A 23,734-nucleotide genomic window follows, 5' to 3' on the forward strand; every position below is an offset into this window, starting at 1 on the left:
CTAAATCTGACACCATTTGTGGTTTTCTGTTGAACATCTGAATGAGTTTTCAAAAAACCCAAAATGAGACATAGCTGCACTTTTGCATTTGAAATGATTTGTATTTACAAGTTAAAAAAACCCTCTTCACAGACAATACAAAATCTTACTATTCCTGGAAGGATTGAGTCTAATAAAATGCCATCAGTGAAAGTTGTTTACTAGATGGATGTGACTGTAGGTACTTGATGAAATATCATTGTACAAAATGCTTTTTAATTTTTGTGTGTGAAATCATATGGAAGATGGGCGAAGTCTACACAGAGATATGCTACATTTCTCAGCTGTTCACCACAAAGAAACACAGGAGCATACTACAATCAGAATCCATTTATACTATAGTAGAAATGTAACTCAGTTATCTAAAATGTATACACAAGTCAGAAATAATAATAATAACAAGAAGAAGAACAACAAACAACAACAAAAACGCTAATAATAATAACAACAACAACAATAATAATAATAACAATAATAATAATAATAAGCCACTATGCTATTTTTGCCTTGTATTTATTTCTGTGAAAGTAATGGAAAACACTACTCTTTCTATTGAACATTCAACAGTTTCTGTGGTCTTCGGGTATAAAAAAAACAGAGAGAAAAGGTAATTATTTTTACTAAGAAGTGCTAAGTAAAACTGAAATTATTCAAAGAACACTGCATGCACATGTTATCAGTCTAACTGACACTGCCAACGTAATACTATGATGACACTTATAATAGCAAGCAAGTTTGAATGACAAAAATGAAAATCTCCAACAAACAGAGCAGTCTATGAGTCATTCCCTAGGTAATACATACACTTTTGAGAACATGTGGAGTAATCGAGTTCTGATTTCTTTGGTCCTTAAACAATAAACTACTGGATTAATGAGCGTGGGAACCATTGTGGCCACGATGAGCAGGGCATTCCGCTCAGTTAGATTAAGTACAAGTCCTACTCTGGTTAGCAGCACAGATACTAATTTCGGTAAATAGTAAGAGCAGACCGTTATAACATGAGAAGTACATGTTCTGAACATTTGCCCCTGACTCTCCTTATTTGGCATTTTTAGAACAGTGAACATAATCTTCACATATGTTAAAAAGATGAATGGAAGTTGAGCTAGGAGCCACATAGCGATTATTGTTGATACCACAAATGATGGTTCTGGATCTGCACATGCAGCCCTCACCATTGCAGGGTAATCACAAAACACATATCTGATAATTGGCTGACAGTAGGGAAGATTATCAGCAGTCAGAGCTATGGGCACCATGGAGCATATAGCAATAAGCCATGCATTTGCTATAAGCATGAATATGCGTGAATTAGTGAGGATGCTGTGGTATCTTAATGGGAGGCTGATAGCAATCAAACGATCCACAGCCATCAAAGTCAAGGCCAAACATTCTGTAATATCACCAAGGTGATAAATATACATTCTTGAAATACAGGAGTAGTAAGAAATAGTTTTCATCTCGGCAAGGAGAACTGAAATCATTGTTGTACTGGCACTTGTAGTGAACATGATATCCACAAGTGCTAAATTACATATGAGAATATACATGGGTTTATGTAAACGTCTGTCAATTAAAATGAGGCATATGTTTGTTCCACTCCCCAACAATGTAAGGAAATAAGATATGAGGATGAGACATCCAAGAAGCTTTCTATTGGATAAATGGTCAAAACCTGTAATTGTAAACTGCGATACTCGCATGGTTGTATTGTTTGCTAGATTCATGTTCTGCCAGAGCCCTTATCATCTGGAGGAAGAAAATTAAAGCAAGAAAAGATCAGACATGTTGCTATAGGGAATGACCACCTCTTAAAACGACAAGAAATGAGCAGGTACATGATACACAGTATAAGGAAATTCCTGTCTATCTGAAGTATGAAGATTAAAACTAAATTTAAGCTTTAAGCATATCATACAGTCTGTTAAAAACACAAAAACAATGAACAATTACCTGTAGTTTGCTGGACCTGTTTTACGTGTAATGAAGTGATAACTATAAAAGGAACAAATCTTTACATTAACTCTTCTTATAACAGACACAGAAATTTACTCCTAGTCCAGGGAGCATCACTGAAGACTAACCTGAGAATAGGAGCCCACTGCTTATAAAGGGCTTTCCCACCTCTTTTGTCCTACTAGCCTATGAGATGCCTCTCCAGCTGAACACAATAATCTCTATGGATACTGTAAACTAGGGATGTCAATAATCAACCATTTAACCATGAACCGACAATAGGAATTTTGACAGATTAATACATACATAAATACATATATAGATACACACATATACACACACACACACACACACACACACACACAAATATAAATATAAATATATGTATGTGTATATATATATACATATACACACACGCACACACACACACACACACACACACACACACACACACACACATATATATATATATATATATATATATATATAACTTAAAAAGTTTGTTGCATGGTAAAAGAAAGATAGGCTACACATATCAATCAACTCATGGGGGCGTGTTGACACGTGCAACCAACCACACGTGCCTACAGCCATATTTTGCTGAGTCTGAGCAAAATGAAGCGAGCAAAAAGGAGTACTGCATGGGCCCATTTCAACTGAATGGACGACGAGGTTATCTGTAAATTATGCAATGCAGTATTGAAATATAGCAGTAATCCAACCACTTGCAAAGCCAGCATCCACAATATAATATGAAAAAAAAAACAGCAGACAAGCTGTCTGCTATACTGAGGACAGAGGTGGGCCTGGCCTGTTTATTTTATTTTGAGGTCTGAAAAATGCCACTACAAGTTCCCATTTTGTTAACCTGTTGGCTGTTCTTGATCATTAATTAGCCAAGAGCTGAGGAGGAGGTTTTTGTTACAGCACTCTTGGCGCTGGAGGATTCAATGTATGTTTTCGTTTTGTTACATTGTTTGTACATTAGAAAGTCTAGCTACTATTTGCTATTTATTTTAAGTTATAAAATATTTTCCTACATGTGAGATGTAGGCTATTTTGCCGGTTCTGGACACATAAAGATAAACCCCTTCTTCTGGGAAAAAACAAACAAACAAAAAAAAAAGCAAATAATAAAAAAAAACAGCAACAAAAAATAAAAAAACACATTTGTTGTATTGGTATTTTTTTAATGGGTCATAGACACTTGCCCATTCTGAATAGTGCATTTTAATCCTGACGTTTAATGTTTAATGATCGCTTACACCATACATATACATATATATACAGACATATATATATATACACACACACACACACACACACACACACACATATATATATATATATATATATATATATAAAAATATATATACATACATATATACATATATATACACACACACACACACACACACACACACACACACATATATATATATGGCTGAAAACAGTGGCATTTTTTGGCATGTGTCATCACGAGAGAGCAAGTGTGAAAGGGATCTGCTTTGAAAAAGGGATGGGGATCTGTCATTATTGCACTGTTTATGGTCAGTAGATGAGATGAGATGCGATGAGATCTCTTCCTAATGAGTTCAACCATGCCTGGCTGAAGACATTCATTAAGAAGAGCACCACTTCATGTATTATAACAGAGATCATGATCCAAGGCCCTGTTATGCTCTGGCAGCATCATTGTCTAGACCCTTGTCCTCCCTTAAAACCTGAATGGACCTGGAACATCCTGGGACTAGTGGCTAAGGTGAAATTAGGCACAGCCCAGGGCAAGTGGCGCATGCCAGCAAACGTTGTGGAGAGCCCATTGATTCCCCTGATGGTGAGTGAGACTACCCTGGACCTCTATTGGCAGGAAAGCCAGGTAGAGATGGACCTGATCCTGCTTAACCCAACACCCTCTAGCTGCACTCCTGTTTGCTGGTTGAAGAAACCAGCATGGAAGGTGAGACATCCTCTTAATCTCACCTTGTTCTGAAGTGCAGCATGAGGATGACTGCCTCAAACATACTTAGTGGAGTGTGTGGCAGCTCAAAACCTGCTCCAAAAATGCTAGGGTGCAAGACCTTGGACAGGGTAAAACATTTTTGGCATGCCCACTGAGCTATACCAGTACAGGCTCCTTCTGTCTGGTCTGCATGGGGGTTGTCGTGCCAATGGTATGAGGGAAATCTGGTTAATGGTTCACTGTGAATATTAGACTTAATACTAATATCACTTAGCTGTAACCATAACCTTATTTCAGAACCTGAACCCAGTGAAATTACAGATATTCTGAAAAACTCTATTTGTCGCTCAGGGCTCTGAACACTGAACCTAGAAATTAATCAGAATAATTCTTCATTAGCTGTATATACAATAAATAACAGCATTAAAATAGCAAGTACAATAATACTCTTTGAATTCAATACTACTAGCTAACTAAGTTCCTGGATCACCACAATCAGTAACTTGGAAATAACTTATCACATACTCAAAGAGTAGGAATACGAACACGTTTATTACAATCAATTAATCTAACGTGGAATGAATTGGAAATCAGGTGGAATTTAAGCACATCTGCTATACACACACAAAACAGCATCTGAAGTACTCACAAGAAGACAAACAACTAAAGGTAGACAATAACAATATCCTCGTTATCTAAAGTATGTATGAATGAACAACTATGTGAGTATGAGGCATTACTCACGAAGAGGCACGCTTAACCAAAAGAACTATCTGAGTGATGTTCTAGTGGAGTTACTTACACACAAAAGGGTACAAAGGGAAGGAGCGGAAAGGGATGAGGAAGAGCAAGAGCAGGCCCAGCCACATTAAGGTATGAGAGATCAGAGTTACCGAGGTTGGCAGAAGGAGACTGTGAGCGAGACTTCGTGTCAGTGCCGGGAAAGACTTTTAGCGTTGCGGATCTTCCGTAGCAGTGAGCCTGGGCCAATCCTTCGTGGAGACAAGCAGGACAGAACGGATGGACTTACATTACGGCTGATACAACTGGAGCCAAACTGACGCTAAGCCAAACTGTAGAGTATCGGAACGCATACCTGAACTGTAGCATAGCTGAACCGTAGCGTAGTTGAACTGAAGTGTAGCTGAACTGTAGAATAGCAGGGAGTCTGGCATTTTATCTGATTTGCAGATGGGGGATGCTGCTATCCTTTTGGGGGTGTCTCTGCCTGAAGGGAGGAGACACTCCCTGGAATTTGGGAAGTATTAATTTGAGCTCGGTTGAAATAATTTTACATAACTTTTTCCCATTAAAGAATAGTAAAATTACATCTGCGTACTCGTATCTGCCTCATTTTGTGCTCGCGAACAAGACCATCACAGTTACATCGATGATCATACAATTAGGTACTCGTGACTTGGCATGTGGTTATTTTTAATTTTTACTGCGCTTTTATGATTATAGGAATGGTTATGGCTCGATATGTGTATTTAATTGATAATATCTTATGGTTAGTTTCATTTTTCTTTTGTTCTACATAGTTTGTGTCCGAGTGGAGCAATGCAGATGGGGCCTGTGACATGGTCTGAATTCCATTCTCACAGGGAAACTACCCCCCAAGGTGATCTAGTCTCCTTCGCAACTAAACATTACAAGCATTTGACCAAATGGTCTGGGGGTTGCTGCGCTAAAACATCGAGCCTGGTGTCTTTTAGGTGCTACAGTGAGGGATTTCTGTTTTGGTGTGCATTGGCCCTGAACACAGGGAGGCCTGGCCCATAAAAGAGAGAACTGGGATCAAAGGGGATGGGGATAGAGAGGCAGAGTGAGAGTGATAGAAATAGATAAGGAAGGGTGAAAAAGAGGGAGAGAGTTTACACAACTGCAACTGTAATTACTAAGGAACACTTAAGGTTAACAAATGTCCTTTTCTTTCTGAAAGCTGCATAGTGTCTGCCCGACAGGGCCTACCAACCTCCTGAAACCTGATTGGACATTGTGGCTTACAATCTCCAACATTATTACTATTATTATTGGAATTATATTGTTATTTTGCAATACTATTTCCTGCTCACACAATACTTGTGATAATTAAATTTTCATTACAAAATTAATCATAACAGGAAAAAGGCAAATAAATTGAGAACTGAGAAGGAAAGGCAAAAGTTACCATTGATTACATCGGGCGCCTTTTGGAAATTATGTGCAAAGGATTAATCAACCAAGTTTTGAATATTTTACGACTTTCCGTGCACAATGCTGTCAAAGTGCTGAAGGCTGCTGACTTATCCCAGGAGGTGTGCTAGAAAGATAAGCTGCCTCATTTCTGTTTGATTTTACGCTACATCTTGTCTAAGTGTTCCAGTGTCCCAAGTATGTTACTCACCTACAGCCGCGACAAACTCGTACCTCGCTGCTGTGTAACATCAAGCTTGCTGTGGTCCTACCATCGGAGCTTCGGCTGAGGAAAAGAGGTAGATGTGGTGGTGTCCGCTGTAGAATAAGGAAGTGTCTGTTTAAACCACCTCTCCCCTCCATCCTCTTGTCAAATGTTCGCTCACTCCGAAACAAAACAGACCTGCTACACGCACGATGCCGACTAGAAAGGGCTTTCAGGGACATTTGCTTTATCGCCCTGACCGAAACCTGGCTGGATGAGTCAGTCTCTGATGTCGAGGTTAGCCTGGACAACTTTACGATCATCAGATCCGACAGAATGAGGCAATCAGGGAAGATGCAGGATGGTGGGGTCTGCTTCTATATCAATAACAGATGGTGCAGTAACATCAAGGTGCACTGTAAAGTCTGTACACCTGACCTGGAGATGCTGACCCTGTCCCTGCATCCCTACTATCTCCCCTGGGAATTCCCAACTGTTGTGGTCAGCTGTATTTATATTACCCCCAGATGCGAATGCTATGTCAGCTAAGTATCCCGGAGCTCCGGTGTTTATTTTGGGGGTTTTTAATACTTGCAGACTGGACTCAGTGCTACCGTCATTTCATCAGTTTGTTGACATTCCCACCAGAAGGGAAAACACACTGGATTTGTGCTACAGCAACATTACTGATGCTTTTAGTGCCCGTTCATACCCACCACTCGGACTTGCAGGCCACAACCCTGGATCACTCCTCAAATAAAACAGAGCATGAAAGAGAAACATAAAGCCTTCAAGATCAAAGACTGGGCTGGGCTCAGGATGGAAAACCGAAAAATAAAAAAATGAGGTTCTCAAAGCAAAACTGAAATTCAAGAACAAACCTGAGCAAGAATTTGGCAACATGAACACAAAACAAGCTTTCCAGATGGCCAAAACCCTGACTGGCTGTGAACCCAAACACTGTCCATCAACATCACCCGACACAGGACTTCTCACTACCAAGCTAAACTTATTCTTCTCCTGTTTTGACACAAGACTCCACAGACGAATGCATGAAAGAGCTGAGAGCCCTCCCCCCACTGGACCCCAACGAGCCAGTCCCTTTTTCAGTGGAGGACACACGGCGCCAGCTTAGCTGGTGTAAGCCAGGCAAGGCACTAACTCTTCACTCACTCTTCTACGAATCCTACTGGTCCGCCACAATACCCACCCTCTGGAAAACCGTAACAATAATCCCAGTGCCTAAACGAGGTGAAGAAATTTTCCTAATGTCATCTTTCCCTAGATAGAGAATTGCGCTCAACATGTATTTTGTTTCAACGTCAGCGGCCACCCAGAATTTAATAGCAAATTAGTTTAATGGCCATGTTCTGTGTGAAACGACACAGTAACAACTTGATAGAGAACAGTTGTTCATCTACAGTTATGTTCTCACTAGGTGTGTAAGAGGCAATACTTTATCGAAAATCTAATTTATCTGTCACAAGGTGGGCAGCCTTTGCACTCTTGTCATCAAAGCGCAGATAGCGCATGATATCGTGGAATCTCTTTCGAGACATCCGTCTCTGAAAATGGGATTTCCCACGTTAGCAGACCAGTAGTCGTCCGGGTTTATGATTCTACCGCCCGTAATACCTCCCAAGTAAAGGAGACCTGCAGTTTGAACTTATTTTCGATCATCATTTCCATCTGCTTCAGAGTATTTCTGAATCTTTCACCACATTTCTGTGTCAGTCAAACACACTAAACTGCCCACTGGACTTGTAATATTGTCCTTGGCATAACATGTGGGCCCTGGGGTTTCTCTCATGATATTGCACTCTCGTGCCAGCAGTTTGTTCAACCCATACTGTGCCGTCTCTTGCGTAGGGTGTTATTATATTGAATGAATTAGCATTCGCAAAATTCCTGCTCACTATCTAAGTCATATAATAATTAGTTACGCCCCTCTACGTGAAACAAAAATGCATTTATTATACGTTTGTCCGCTTTACAAAAGATTTGCATTTTAATACTGTAAATTATTTTTGCAGCTCTAAAATAATGTAATGTCATAACATGAGAATAAAGCTTACCCTAGTTTACACACGAACTATCAGTCATATGATGACTAATTACGCACGGTTCAAGTAGGCTAGTGCAAAAATCAGTGACAATTTATACGCCCATGTAGGCCTACATGAAACAAAAATGCACTTCATAGTTATTAAATTGTCGTCATTTTTGCACTTTATGTAATATTAATGTATGACTCTTATAACTCTCGATATATACATTAATATATATAAAACACTGATACATACATATATAAAGACAAAAAACTATTATGAGCGAACCCTTGCGCCATCTGCTGCGAGAAAAGAGAATCGCAGCCTTGAAAGGCAGGAAACAACATGGCCGAACGCGAGGCTGACAGCAGTTTCACAGAATTAGAAGCAAAATAGCTTTAAATTAGCTTGTATCGGGGTGATTTTGAAAATTTAAGGATACTGGGTGATAAAATGCACAAATCTAGGAAAAGTCATGAAAGGACGGTCCTGAAATTTGACCGAGTGCAAAGATTTTTTTTTTTTTGCGTCACTGCGGTCAAATGACCGGCGCTCGGCGCTTCTAGGTATAAGTAGGTCAAACCAGCACGGTGCTTCTAGTAAGACGTCACAGCGGTCAAATGACCGGCGCTCGGCTCTTCTAGTGTTAATACCATCCAAAGGCACCTGATGATCCAGAAGCTACACCAGCTCAACGCTCCCCCATCTGATCCACCTCCTGCACAATTTCCTCAGTGACAGACGGCAAGCAGTGCGGGTAGGGCACAAAAACATCACCTACAGTCATCACCAACATCGGAGCACTGCAGGGTTGTGTGCTGAGCCCATTTCTCTACACGCTATACAAAGACTGCATCAGCCCCTCACCCACCACCACTTATCTCAAATACTCTGACAACACTGCCATTCTTGCTCTTCTCACAGATAACCATTCTGTTCTGGACTACCACAACTCTGTTGCACACTTTACCCAGTGGTGTGAGAGTAACCAACTCCATCTCAACGTCAGGAAAACAAAAGAAATCGGTACCCCGTCACCCCAGCACCCCATCCAAATCAGTAACGAAACTATTGAAATAGTGGACAGCTTCAAATATCTTGGACTCACTCTGGACAATAAACTCAGCTTTGACCAGCACACAAAGGAAATTCAAAAAAGGAGCCATCAAAGACTATCAGTTATTTGTAAACTCAAAGGACTCTGTCGCTCCCCACCTCCTCCTACTACTGTACCAGAGTATTGTCCAACCCATCCTGCTCTACTAATCCACCTGTTTCTTTAACATGCTCTGTCACAAACCGTGCCAAATTCACACGCATTACTAATACTGCTGCCAAAATAATAGGCCTCCCCACACTCAACCTCTCAGAGATCAATAGTAGGGCCATCACACACATTGCGATCACAATAGCACAGGACACCACACACCCACTCAACTGCCAATTCATTGCACTGCCCTCTAGGTGCAGGTACTGATACCTGAGGTGCAAAAGGGCTCAGTTTGGAAAAAGTCTGGTTCCTGCCGCCATAGCAGCCCTAAACAGAATGACTCTTAGAAGGAACTAAGGAATACTGTCTACATGTTAGTGTGTGTGTGTTTATGTTTACCTATGTGTACAAGCATCTATGTTACCTATGTGTGTACAGTGTGATGTTGATAGCGTGATGTTGATTCTCCCTCTTGTACAGTGCTGTGGAAAAGAATTTCCCTCCGGAACAACATATCTAAATCTAATCGTGCCTAAGATCTACTATGCAGGCATATGGTGTACTTAAGGTTACACGTCTTCCACCATGCCTACAGTTTCTACTGGGCAAAAGAGTTGAAAAAAGGAGAAAGCTTGTGTTATGCAGAAACACATTCTATTTAAAAAAATCTGACACTCCAAATAATCCATTTTAAGATAATAAATGAAGAATTACACCACCAGCGTAGCTTTCTAAAATGGAGGAATTACCCCATCATGCAGGTTATCCTAATTGCAGCCATTTGGGTGCTGTCAGGACTTGGTGGGAGTGTCTAGGTGTACAAAGGTACAGCTTTCTGTTCTTCAAAGGACATTCTTGATTGCACAGAGCATTTCAAAAAGCTCTCTTGCACTGATAGATTGACATCCCTGACGCTAGGTTTCCACACAGCGAAACACCTTGCGAATTTCACACTGCATAATTTCGTACTGGGGGCGTGGTCACAAACAGCAAGCAACTCACCTACCTCAAAAGTTTGAGCGCTTAAATGATGATCTACAGTGGTCTACGTGCCCCAACCAGATCCGTTGAGAGAGTATTTTTGTACCACCCTGGCCCCAACTAAGCTCAAGTAACATGTAAACAACAACCCGTGTTGATGTAGACACAAATGATTGCCAATACACGTTTTAATCATATACAGTTAAGCCCAAAATGATTCATACCCATGTCAAATGTGCATTTATAGTGAATTTTTATTTGACCAATAGGTTTCAGCTGGCTGGAATTGACATAAACAAGTGACAAAAGATGGTAAAACATTGTGTCAGAGATGTTAATAATAGAAATAGTTAAAATGTATGTTTTTTTTTTACATTTTTACCAAAAATGTTATCTTCAAAATTATTCATACCCCTTCAAATGGTCGCATATTTTTGAGAAAATGCAAGCTTTTATACCATTCCAAATGGTCTTGGTAATTTTTTACCATGTTCTAGAGCATTCTAATCAACTATAAATTGAGAACAGTTCATGCAGTAGTTCTCTAGGCAGTTAACAGTCAATTGCAAGTCATAGCTAAAACCAAAGAGCTTAGTGAGGACTTCCGGTTGCGCATTGTGGCTGCTCACAAGACGGGGAAAGGCTATAAAGCCTTATTTAAAGTGCCAGTGGCCACAGTGCAAAGCAGTTCTACACTGTGAAAAAATCTCAAAGGGCGGGGTAGGAGGCCAAAAGTGACCCCTGTGCTGGCAAGAATGACAGTGCGAGAGGCCAAGAAGAATCCAAGGATCACCATCAAAGTCTTCCTCATGAGCAATTCTGGTACCAACATCTCAAGGCAGACACTGCACAAGGCTGGTCTCCATGGACGCAAACCAAGGAGGACTCCACCTCTCCAAGACAGGCACAGTATATCTGTATTTTAGTATATCTGTACTTTGTTGCCTCACATAGGGAGAATAAGAATCAAAAGCATTATCAAAAAGATCATCCTATTCTAATATCTAATGTCATCTAATTACAGGAGAAATACTGCTGTTTCTACACAATAGTAACTGTGCTCACTCATACTGAACAATAGCATAGGCCAAAATGTCAAATGAGTGCTGACTGCACTATTTTTAGGTTTTGCTTTGTATGAACATGTTTAATGACATGAATATAGCTGCTTTTGTGCATAATGCAACAAGTACCATTTATCCTGTGATAGTTTAATTCACAAACATGTCATGTTTGTGGGACATCCAATAAAAAAGATGCCTTTCACTGTAACAAAACACAAACAACACTGCATTCTATACTTACATGGTTACCATATTGCTATTCAGGAAAAGAAATATGGGGATAAAAGTTAAATTAACTAATGAGGACCAAAAAAGGTATTGTTAACTCTGACCAACTGATAACATTACTGACTTGGTGTGATCAGCATAACTGGAAGTGCTAATTTAATTCATTTGAAAGTGAGGTCAAACTAAGCAAATCTTGATAACTGAAGAGAGAACATCTTTCAGTAGGAATAAGTGCTTATTGGTGAGTAGAAGATCACAATAACTATGATAAATCATCGCAAAATTCTCTCAGGAGTTTTGCTGAACTTGTGATACACGCAAATTTAAGAGTACATTTTTCAGTCGAATTCTGATTTCTTTAGTCTTTAGACAATAAACAATTGGATTCAGTAGAGGAGGAACCAGTGTGGCCACAATCAGCAGGGCATTCCGTTCAGTTAGAGTCAGTACAACGCCCACTCTGGTTAGTAGGTTAGATACTAACTTTGGTGCATAGTAACAGAAGACTGCAGTAACATGGGAAACGCATGTTGTGAACATTGCATTTTGGCTTTCTGTTTTCATTTGTCCCTTTGGCATTCTAACAACAGTGTAAACTATTTTCATATATGTTAACAGGATGAAGGGAAGTTGTCCAGCTAAAAGCCATAAATTCAATATTACAGGCACCACAAATGCTGGTTCAGGGTCTGTGCATGCAGCCCTGACCATTGCAGGGTAGTCACAGAATACATATCTGATTACTGGCTGACAATAAGGAAGATTATTGGCAATTACTGCTACAGCTGCCATGGCAAGTATGCCAATAAGCCATGTAAATGCAATGAGCAGAAGTATACGTGGGACTGTAAGAATGCTGTGGTATCTTAAAGGCAGACTTATTGCAACCATACGATCCACAGCCATCAAAGACAATGCAAGACATTCTGTTAGGCCACCAAGGTGGTAAACATACATTCTTGAAAAACAGGAGTAGTAAGAAATAGATTTAATCTCTGTAAGAAGTACAGAAATCATTGTCGTGCTGGCACTAGTGGTGAACATAATGTCAACAACAGCCAAGTTGCATATCAAAATATACATTGGTGTATGCAACTGTCTGCTGGTTACAATGATGACCAAATTTGTTGTGCTGCCCAATAATGCAATGAAATAGGCTATAAGGATGAGAGATCCAAGAAGCTTTTGATTGGATAAATGGTCAAAACCTGTAATTATGAACTGGGTTACTGGAGCAGCTGTGGCATTTGCTGAAAGCATTTTCTTCAAACCTAAAAGATAATGATGAAAAGAAGAAATAATGTTACACAGAACAGGTTTGCAACATCTAGTTCCCAAAAGAGTTGATACGCTTCATGAAAAAAAAGCAAAATCTAAGACAACACTACTTATTTTGAGGATCTGCAGTGTGTTCTATTAAATTAAGGCATATTTGATAGAAAGCCAAAAGGTCGGTGTATAAGTAGAGACCCGTTACCTCTGGTCTGCAACACTCTTTGATGATTGTGATGGCAGATAGCAGGAAACTTCAATTTCAAGACAACCACCACGCCCTCTTAGTTTTTCTGTCCAATAAGTTGTTGTTTAGGCCCTGGTGAGTATGTTGGGATTGTGTCATTCAAAGTTAGTCACGGACTCATTTGTCTCAGATGAATTCATTATAGGTTTGAGTGCTATGCACAGTGTCCTCTGACAATACAGTGATGTACCACTTTACCAGACTGTCTCTGAATACGATCATCGTGAATGGCTGTGTCAGAGTTATTACAACTCAGAATTGCCTTTTCTCTTACAAATTTCCTTGATATCACTACAGGCCTTTTTGAAATAGTATTATTACAGTCCATTCAACTGAACAAATGTAACACATCATAAGATATGTTCATTTTACATCAGAATATTATTCCATATGTAGGAACTTGTTAACTTGCCAATCCCCTGCAGAGAGGGGGGCCTTGTAAGCAGAGATTTACCAGTGAACAAGCGATTTCATGTGCTTATTAGCAACAAGAAGAAAAACAAGAAACACAAGTGACACCCAGTCACTACAAAGTTTTATAATGTTAAATAAAGTCTTCAAATCTGGAACCGATGACAAAGACAATATTATGAGAAGAAAACTGCTTTCATTCAATTGAATGATTGCAATTTTTATTCAAATTGTAATCATCCTGTTTTTTTTTAAATCAAATTTCCCTTTTACAATGTATCATTTATGTATATGTCACTATGCTATTTTTATATTGTATTAATGTCGATGAAGACAAAAGTGAAATATTGCTGTTTTTATTGAACAACAATAAACAATAAACAGGTCTTAGTGCACATATGGTATAAATATACACATGGTATGGGGCACATATACATATGGTATAGATAGGTAGCGTAATACTTGTAGCAGCATCGTGATATATTCCTTGGAATTATAAGGAGGAAGAAAAAAATAGTTTTGTGATCTATGAATGTTTGCTTAAATGCTAAGATGTTACACTGGATAACAGATATTTGCTGTGGAGATATAGGCCAACTTTTACAAGTCAATCTGGGAGGAAGAGCTTTTGACAGTTTCTCAGATGTGGACCTTATACAATCCAAGTCCAATGTGGCTGTGGTTGGTAACATCTACCCTGTGTTACACTTGGGAAACGTGTCACAATCTGAAGGTGATTCTGGATGCATGTGCAGCTTAGGTCAGTTTATTTGAACGAAACAGTATTAATGAAAGACTTCTCAAAGCACCTACAGACACGCTGATAACCAGCTCAGACATTTAGCATTTATACTTCTACAACACTAAGAGAACCAAACTAGGACTATTTATGGTATTTATTTGGTATTTAGCAGACGCTTTCAACCAAAGCGACTTACAATAAGTGCATCAATCAGATCCCATTGCCCAATAAACAGAGATCACAATAAGGCTGTACATAAATTACCCTCCGTATTACGCTCCTGGAATTCTGTGACAGAAAACAATAAAAACAAGACTTGTGATATAGGGACAAGATTAGTAGGATTTTTTTTTTAGAAAGGGAAAGGGAAAGGGAAGTTGGGCAGTGGGGGACAGGTAGGTTTTGAAGAGGTGGGTTTTCAGTTTCCTGTGGAAGATGGCAAGAGATTCCGCAGTCTTGACTGAGTGAGGGAGGTCATTCCACCACTGTGGAGCAATGGCAGAGAAGAGGCATGATCGAGAAGAACGGCTGCCGGGTTCCCGAAGTGAAGGGACCGTCAGCTGACCAGAGGTGGTAGGGTGGAGAGCTCTAGCAGGGATATAAGGAGTTATCAGAGATTGAAGGTAGGATGGGGTGGAGCCTCTTGTGGCCTGGTAGGCCAGCACCAGTGTCTGTAACTGGATGCGGCCTGCTACCGGAAGCCAGTGGAGTGCAGTAAGAAGCGGAGTGACATGAGAGTGCTTTGGGAGGTTGAATACCAGGTGTGCAGCGGCATTCTGAACAAGCTGAAGCGGCCTTATGGCGCAGGTCGGTAAGCCAGCCAGTAAGACGTTGCAGTAGTCAAGGCGGGAGATGACAAGTGCTGACCAAGAGCTGAGTTGCTTGTTGTGTGAGGAAAGGGGCGGATCCTCCTCATGTTGTAGAGGGAGAATCTACAGGATCAAGTGACCGCCGCGATGTGGCTAGAGTAGTTCGCTGGCCTTCAAGGGTCACGCCAAGGTTTTTGGCTGCTCTGGAGGGGTACACCACAGAACCCTCAAGTGTCGATCTTTGGGGAGGACATAGAGGGAAAAAAGAGAAGCTCTGTTTTCTCCAGGTTGAGCTTGAGATGGCTGGCAGACATCCAGGAGGCAGTGTCAGCTAAGCAGGCTGTAATGCAAGGCTGAACCTGAGAGTCAGCCTCGCATTGCAAGTGGAGCTCTTCTGTGACAGCAAGGAGGGTCGTCTCGGTGGAGTGGCCGGCTTTGAATCCCGACTGATTCTGATCCAGGACATTGTTCTGGAGAAGATGAGGAGAGAGTTGGTTATAGACTGCATGTTCCAGGGTTTTGGAGAGAAAAGGTAGAAGAGATACTGGATGGTAGCTACTGACATCAGCCGGGTCTAGAGTGGGCTTCTTAAGCAGTGGCTTGACCCTTGCCCTCTTCAGGGCAGAGAGAACTGTACCAGTAGACAGGGAGCTGTTGATCAAGGACAAGACGAAGGGCAGAATATCCTCCGAGATGGCCTGAAAGAGAGAGGAGGGGATGGGATAAGAGGACAGGTAGTAGGATGGTGGGATTTTATTAGTAGAAGAACTTCAGAGTCAGATAGAGGGGAGAAGGAGGAAAAGATAGTGGGAGGGACGGATGGTGCAGGATCCAGGGTGGGAGGGGATGGGGGGAAGGCATCGCAGATGTCTTTGATCTTCTTCTAAAAGAAGGAGACAAAGTCATCAGCAGATAGGGATGAGGGAGGAGGAGAAGGAGGAGGGGAGAGGAGGGAGGAGAAAGTAGAGAAGAGTTTGCGAGTGTTAGAAGAGGCAGAGTTTGCCTGGAGTGGAAGAAGGAAGACTTGGCAGAGGATAGGGTAGAGCAGAAAGAAGAAACAAGAGAGTGGTAGTGGGATAGCTTGTCTGGAGATTTCGATTTTCGCTGTCTCCATTCAGCCACGCAAAGTTTGGCTCTGTCAGCACGAATACCATCCGTCAGCCAGGGACTGGGAGCGGAGAGGCGAGCCGGTTTGGTAATGGGGGGGGGGGCAGAGGGTGTCCAGGGAAGAGGTCAGTGCAGAGAGGATCGTAGAGGATTTCTCCTCCGCAGGAAGAAGTGAGAAGGCTTCCTCAGAGGGGAGAGAGGAGAAGACCGCGGAAGACAAGGCACTAGAGGAGAGGGTGTGAAGGTTACATCTAGCTGAGACTGGCAGAGTGGGAGCTGAGGATGTCAGGGAGGGTGAGATTGAGAGGCAGAAGGACATGAAGAAGTGATCTGAGGCGCGGAGAGGTGTGACTGCGAGATCTCTTGTGAAGACAAGGTCCAGCTGGTTGCCATCCTTGTGCGTTGCAGGGGACTCCACGAGGGTGAGGCTGAAGGACTGGAGGAGGGAGAGGAGGCCAGCAGACTGAGTAGAATTCAGCGGAAGATTGAAGTCTCCTAGCAGCAGGATGGGAGTGCTGTCCTCAGGGAAGGAGCTGAGGAGGGTGTCCAATTCATCCAGGAATGACTGCAAAGGGCCTGGTGGACGGTAGAGAACAGTCATGTGCAGTTTACAAGGGGAAGAAACAGAAACAGCATGAAATTCAAAAGATGTGGGGGAGATAGAAGGGAGAGAGGTTATTTGGAAGCTGCATGAGGGGGAGATCAGGAAGCCAGTTCCTCCACCCCTCCCCGAGGGTCCAGGGGTGTGAGGGAAGGCAAAGGCAGAGGAGAGGGCAGTGGGAGTGGCTGTGTTCTCCGGCGTGATCCACGTCTCAGTTAGGGCTAGAAAGTGCAGGGACAGCATGGAGCCTTGAGCAGAGATGAAGTCGGCCTTCTGTACCGCCGATTGGCAGTTCCAGAGGCCACCTGAAATGACAACAGTAGTGTCAGCAGAGCGTGGCGGATGGATGAGGTTAGACAGGTTACGTCTGTGAGGATGCAGAGTCCACCACCTGCAAAGATTGCGAGGGGAAACTCGAACAAGAATAGGGAGATGACACATGATTAGTGTGAGTGCGGGAGAGAAAAAGATCATTGGAATAAAGGGCATAGTAGCACAGTTTCAGTACGATGAAACTACAGCAGTAAGCGTGGTCACATAATTACACAGATAAACAGAAGGAGAGGGACAAAGATACTTATGAAAATAGGAGTAGTAGCACAATTATGTAGAGCAAATGGAAAATGATTATAACGCAACAACTAGAGCACAGGGACTAGGAGAAAGGAACACAATCACTGTGGGTACGGCAGATGGGCAGTAGTTGTCTCGGCTTCCTTGTTGTCCTTCCTCAGTGGACTCCCGCAGGTAGACTCCCTTGTCTTCGTCCGACCGAGTCTTCGTCCGATGAGACAAGGGAGACGAGACCGCTCCGGCTGCTGCTTACCGGAAGCACTATTCCTAATGAGCCATGTGACTACAGCGCTCGCGGCTTATGGGCTGGCTACAGCCCCGCCCCCTCAGAAATTGCGGCTACTGAAGCAAAATAAAGCAAAGCCATACTTAGATCCTGCTCTGATGGAGAAGAAATCTGACCGAAAAACGATGCACACACTTTTAAGTGCACTGTGGAGGGAATCAGAGGAATGGTCCAACTCACATTCTCGCTCTGTTTTTAACAAACATGGCTCATTGCACCTACTATGAGCCCAGCATCAGAGGGGCCACCCATTATCCAACTTTGAAGATGGACATCCCGGTGTTTTCTGGCCTTTCCACCGGAAGCTGCCATCCAAGCATTGCAGACTTGGGCTTATGAGAGAAGTTAGTCCAGGTCACAGCAGATGGTTGTGGGAAAAATACTGCTTTGCTTTATGGCTGTTTTAGAACTAAAATGTGGCTTAAGGCTTTTGTCATGATGAAGTCTTAATGTTATAGAAACCTGTGCTCGCTTAATTACGACATACTGCAAAATGTATGTGTGTGTGTTAAAACAATGAGCATTTATTATCTAGAAGACAAGGCCTCTGTGTGTCTGCAACACCTGGGAGCAAGCACCAATTATCCAAAGCTCCATGAGAGAAGTTATCTTGTATACCCCCACAAATGCCCTTGGAAGTCTGTCTCACTGTATGAAAAAGCTCTGTATTCCTTAACCTGAGACAGAACTGCGCTTTGCCTCTGAGGTGTACTTCTGCCGTGCTGCACAAAATAAAGACTGATTTATCACATCTGAGGTTTGTTGTCTCCGAGGCTTAGCAACTCTCCATAAGGAGACTCCAAATTTCCCTTACATGGTCCAGCCTCTACAGATATGCAGCATGCTGTCTGCAACCTGAAAGCCCCACTAAAGAAAAAAATAGTGGATAGTGTCACCATTGACAGATACCTGAGAGTGCTTCCTTGATCTGTGCAGAAATGTATGGGCTAGTAAGACCCTAGATGACTCAGAGGGATGACACAGCTAGCAGACTGGAGGCTACTGAATGGACTCTCAAGTTCTAGAACACTTCCTGATCCACCAAGTCAAGGAAAATGACAAGGGCTGAACACGGAACTCTTGACCACTGTAGCCAGAGTCAGAGTTCAAGATGAAAGGCACCAGATTAGAAAACCTGGTAATGATGATGGAGATCATACCTTCTGGATGAGCCCAAGCTAGTGCCAGCTAGAGATACTTCCACAGTGACTCTCAAATGCTACCGAGCTATGCCTAACTGAAGACCCTTGGAGGAGCACCACTTCACCTATCATCACAAAGATCATGATCCAAGGATGATCAGTTGAGGCCTGGTTGTACTCTAGGAGCATCCCTGTCTAGACCCTTGTCCTCCCTAAAAACCAAATTGACCATTAGCTCCCTTGTCCTTACCTTCCTAAATAACGAAATCCTTGTTCTAGTGGCTAAGGTGAAATTAAGTTCAACCCAGGACCAGTGGAGCATGCTGGTAAGCACTGTGGAGATCCCACTGATTCCCCTGTTGGTGAGATGGGACTACCCTGGATTTCAACTGGCAGGAAAGCCAGATGGAGGAGACGAACCTGATTCTGCTTAACCCAACACCCTCCTGTTTACTGGTTGAAGAAACCAGCATGGAAAGTGAGGCATCCTATTACGTTCACCTCCTTGTTCTGAAGTGCAGCATGAGGATGACTGTCTCAAATATGCTTGGTGGAGTGTGTGGCAGCTCAAAACTTGCCCCAAAAATGCTGAGGTGCAAGACCTTGGACAGTGTAAAGATCTAATTCGTCAGGTCTGGCAAAAATGTAAAGATTTTACTTGTTGTGGTACCTGCTTATTAAATATTATCAGTACATTACCCAACACCTCTCAGTCAATGACCTACCACTGAGAACAACTATGACCTATGTATACTTCATATGCTGCATTACAGCTTATGCCAGCAATAATAATACCAAATGTACTCTATGAATCTTGTGTGACAAGGAGAGATGTTTGGACATGTAGCCTTGGTGTTAATGAAACACCAACACAGCAGGAAAAGTAGTGATGAAACAGTTCTTCGAAATTAACAATCTGATTCACAACTCATGCTTCACTAGATACAGTGACATATGCCTTTTAAGATTTTAAATCATACACACTGAAAGTACAACATTTTTGTTGTTGTTGTTGATCAGTCATCTATATAAAGCATAGTTATATTAGCTTCACTGCTATTACAATTAAGCCTAGTGTTGAATTTTTGTGATGTAAGAGGGAACTGAAATGTTAGTACTAGAAGTGAGAAAATGCACAGGGCAAGTTTAATCCAAAACATAATCCAAAATTTATATCACAATAAGAGGCCAGGTTTGGTACAGGGTAAAGAGACTACTGAGAGCAGGACTAGGAATCAGTAAAAATGAGCAGGCTACAGTCAAAACAATAGAGCCAAAAACGCTTTACGAGAACAGTTCAACATAGGAGTAGCACGGCTCAGTACACACACAAGAATAAGAGACTTTATAAAAAGACAAAAGGTAATTCAAGAGTATATTTACAGAGCTAATGAGCTAATGAACAAGGAACAGGTATACATGATGAGTGGTTAATGAGCAGAGCTTTGACAGGCCAGAAGACAGGGAGGTGGGGACAGGGACATGACAGGAAGTCAACATTTAACCTTACAGTTTTTACATAATTAACCTGAAAAAAAAGTTATTAAATGTACTACTCGGACCACTAAGGAGCGTGTTTGAGCGGGAAAAAACAAAACAAAACTATAGGGTTATGGCTTATTAGTACATTACTAGTATACAGTGTCAATAAGAAGTGACAAAACAATTCACATACATTCTTGAACTTTATCTGTGTCCATCTGTTGTGGAGTGACGTGGTGGTGCAACGGTGTTTTATTTACAGTGTGTCCCAAACAGCTAAACAACGCAAAAAACTGTGACAAAAATCCAAAAAGTGCAAAATACATATTTAAAGTACAGGAATCAAAATACAAAGCAAAACAAAAGAATTCAAATTTATACACACAATTATATATATATATATATACACACACATACATACACACACACACACACACACACAGACAGACATAGTTTACTTGTACACGACACTCAGCGGTCCTACCATGACCGAGTCCTCACAAGAACTACCTCTAGGTACCCCAGGGCTCTTCTTCTACCCTAAACCCCGCCCCTAGCTCATACCATAGTGGAGGATTGACAACAAAATAGTTGTGATTGCGTGCATGCAAATGGAACATATTTAGCCACTAATTCTGTGCATGCACTCAGAAGTGTCTAACTAGTAACAGGGAAGAGAATGTGATATGTTTAGGGGTTAACCAAAAGGGCTGCCGCGGTTAACAACAGAGCCCTCTGTCACACCATCTTATTATTTTCAATATACATTAGTTATCTCGGCAGAATGTAATTCTCTAAAATTCTATAAAAATAGATATCAGGTAGGACGGTCCTCTCTTTGCTCAATGGATGAGTCTCCTCTGCTGTTGAGGGCTTGTGTTATTGACAAGGGTTTAAACACAAGAAAACCCAAACCGTTCAAAAATGTGAACTGGCTAGTAAATGAACCAATAGATCACAAAGACTGAAGAATATCACATAGAAGAATTTCCACATACATTACAATTAGCAATATCCAAGACTTGTATCAGTGATCATGCATTTTTTTAGTTATGTAATAAAACCCAACACTTTCCCTGTCCAATATTCTCAAAATGTACCAATCCACTTGAAAATGTCAGGAGTTCAGCATTGTGGAAATCATCCCATTTAATCCTTCTTTAGTGGAAAACCCAGGACAGCAAAGTCATGTTTCTTTTCTTTTATCTTTCTTTACTTAGTTCTAGAGATTACAGGCAATTTCTTAGCGCAGCATAACATGCTCTTTGTAACAGGAGACCCAGGCAAAAGCTCTGTTTAACAACATACACTGTGTTTTTGTAGCCTCATACTGGGAGAGCTAAGAATCAAACTATAGACAAACATAAAAAAAGATTAACCCTATTCTAGCTAATGTCTAATGTTACAGTGTCAATGTGTAGCGTCAAAATATTGATCAATACTGCTGTTTTCACAGAACAGTGTCTGTGCTCACCTATGTTGAAAAATAATGTAAGCCTAAATGTCAAACCTGTGCTGATTGTACTATTTATATGTTTTGCTGAATGTGAACTTACTTGTTTCATGACTCAAATACAGCTACTTTTGTACATAATACAACATGTAGCCCGTATCCCGTAATAGTTTAATTGACATACATGTCATGTTTGTGGAACATCACATGAAACAGATGTGCTTAGCAGCAAAGAAACACAAACACTGCATTCTATACTTACATCATATCGTTAAATCGTATTGTTAAGAATAAAATAAAAAAATAAAATAAGGGATAAAAATTAGTTCATTAATAGGGGCTAGAAAAGGGCTTTGTTAACTCTGACCAACTGATAACATTACTGACTTGGTGTGGTCACCATAACTGGAAGTGCTAATTTAGTTCATTTGAAAGTGAGGTCAACCTAAGCAAATCTTGGTGAGGGAAGAGAACATCTTTCAGTAGGAATAAGTGCTTATTTTTGAATAGAAGATTACGATAACAATGAAATATCAATGCAAAATGTTCTCACTACAGCTTCACTGAACCTGTGTCACACGCAAATTTAACACTACATTTTTCAGTCGAATTCTGATTTCTTTAGTCTTTAGACAATAAACAATTGGATTCAGTAGAGGAGGAACCAGTGTGGCCACAATCAGCAGGGCATTCCGTTCAGTTAGAGTCAGTACAACGCCCACTCTGGTTAGTAGGTTAGATACTAACTTTGGTGCATAGTAACAGAAGACTGCAGTAACATGGGAAACGCATGTTGTGAACATTGCATTTTGGCTTTCTGTTTTCATTTGTCCTTTTGGCATTCTAACAACAGTGTAAACTATTTTCATATATGTTAACAGGATGAAGGGAAATTGTCCGGCCCAAATCCATAAACTCAAAACGGTAGACACCACAAATGCTGGTTCAGGGTCTGTGCATGCAGCCCTGACCATTGCAGGGTAGTCACAGAATACATATCTGATTACTGGCTGACAATAAGGAAGATTATTGGCAATTACTGCTACAGCTGCCATGGCAAGTATGCCAGTAAGCCATGTAAATGCAATGAGCAGAAGTATACGTGGGACTGTAAGAATGCTGTGGTATCTTAAAGGCAGACTTATTGCAACCATACGATCCACAGCCATCAAAGACAATGCAAGACATTCTGTTAGGCCACCAAGGTGGTAAACATACATTCTTGAAATACAGGAGTAGTAAGAAATAGATTTAATCTCTGTTAGAAGTACAGAAATCATTGTCGTGCTGGCACTAGTGGTGAACATAATGTCAACAACAGCCAAGTTGCATATCAAAATATACATTGGTGTATGCAACTGTCTGCTGGTTACAATGATGACCAAATTTGTTGTGCTGCCCAATAATGCAATGAAATAGGCTATAAGGATGAGAGATCCAAGAAGCTTTTGATTGGATAAATGGTCAAAACCTGTAATTATGAACTGGGTAACCGGAGCAGCTGTGGCATTTGCTGAAAGCATTTTCTTCAAACCTAAAAGATAATGATGAAATGAAGAAATAATGTTACACAGAACAGGTTTGCAACATCTAGTTCCCAAAAGAGCTGATGCGCTTCATGAAAAAACAAAACAAAAGACAACACTGCTTATTTTGAGGATCTGCAGTGTGTTCTATTACATTAAGGCATATTTGATAGAAAGCCAAAAGGTCGGTGTATAAGTAGTGATCCGTTAC

The 23,734-nt window shown here is 41.2% G+C and overlaps 3 protein-coding genes across 3 annotated transcripts; all 3 read right to left on the reverse strand.

The window, feature by feature from the left end:
- Positions 1-821: 821 nt before the first annotated feature.
- Positions 822-1,769, reverse strand: LOC115828301 (olfactory receptor 10G4-like). The gene has a single exon (XM_030792260.1). The coding sequence runs from the start codon at positions 1,767-1,769 to the stop codon at positions 822-824; it is 948 nt and encodes a 315-aa protein (XP_030648120.1).
- A 10,391-nt stretch (positions 1,770-12,160) lies between these two features.
- Positions 12,161-13,132, reverse strand: LOC115828302 (olfactory receptor 10G4-like). The gene has a single exon (XM_030792261.1). The coding sequence runs from the start codon at positions 13,130-13,132 to the stop codon at positions 12,161-12,163; it is 972 nt and encodes a 323-aa protein (XP_030648121.1).
- Positions 13,133-22,557: 9,425 nt separating this feature from the next.
- LOC115828303 (olfactory receptor 10G4-like) lies at positions 22,558-23,520 on the reverse strand. Its single transcript, XM_030792262.1, has one exon. It carries the CDS (start codon positions 23,518-23,520, stop codon positions 22,558-22,560), a length of 963 nt encoding a protein of 320 aa, XP_030648122.1.
- Between the last annotated feature and the right edge of the window lie 214 nt (positions 23,521-23,734).

This window comes from Chanos chanos, chromosome 15 (assembly GCF_902362185.1).
Source record: "Chanos chanos chromosome 15, fChaCha1.1, whole genome shotgun sequence".
In the NCBI taxonomy this organism is placed as follows: domain Eukaryota; kingdom Metazoa; phylum Chordata; class Actinopteri; order Gonorynchiformes; family Chanidae; genus Chanos; species Chanos chanos.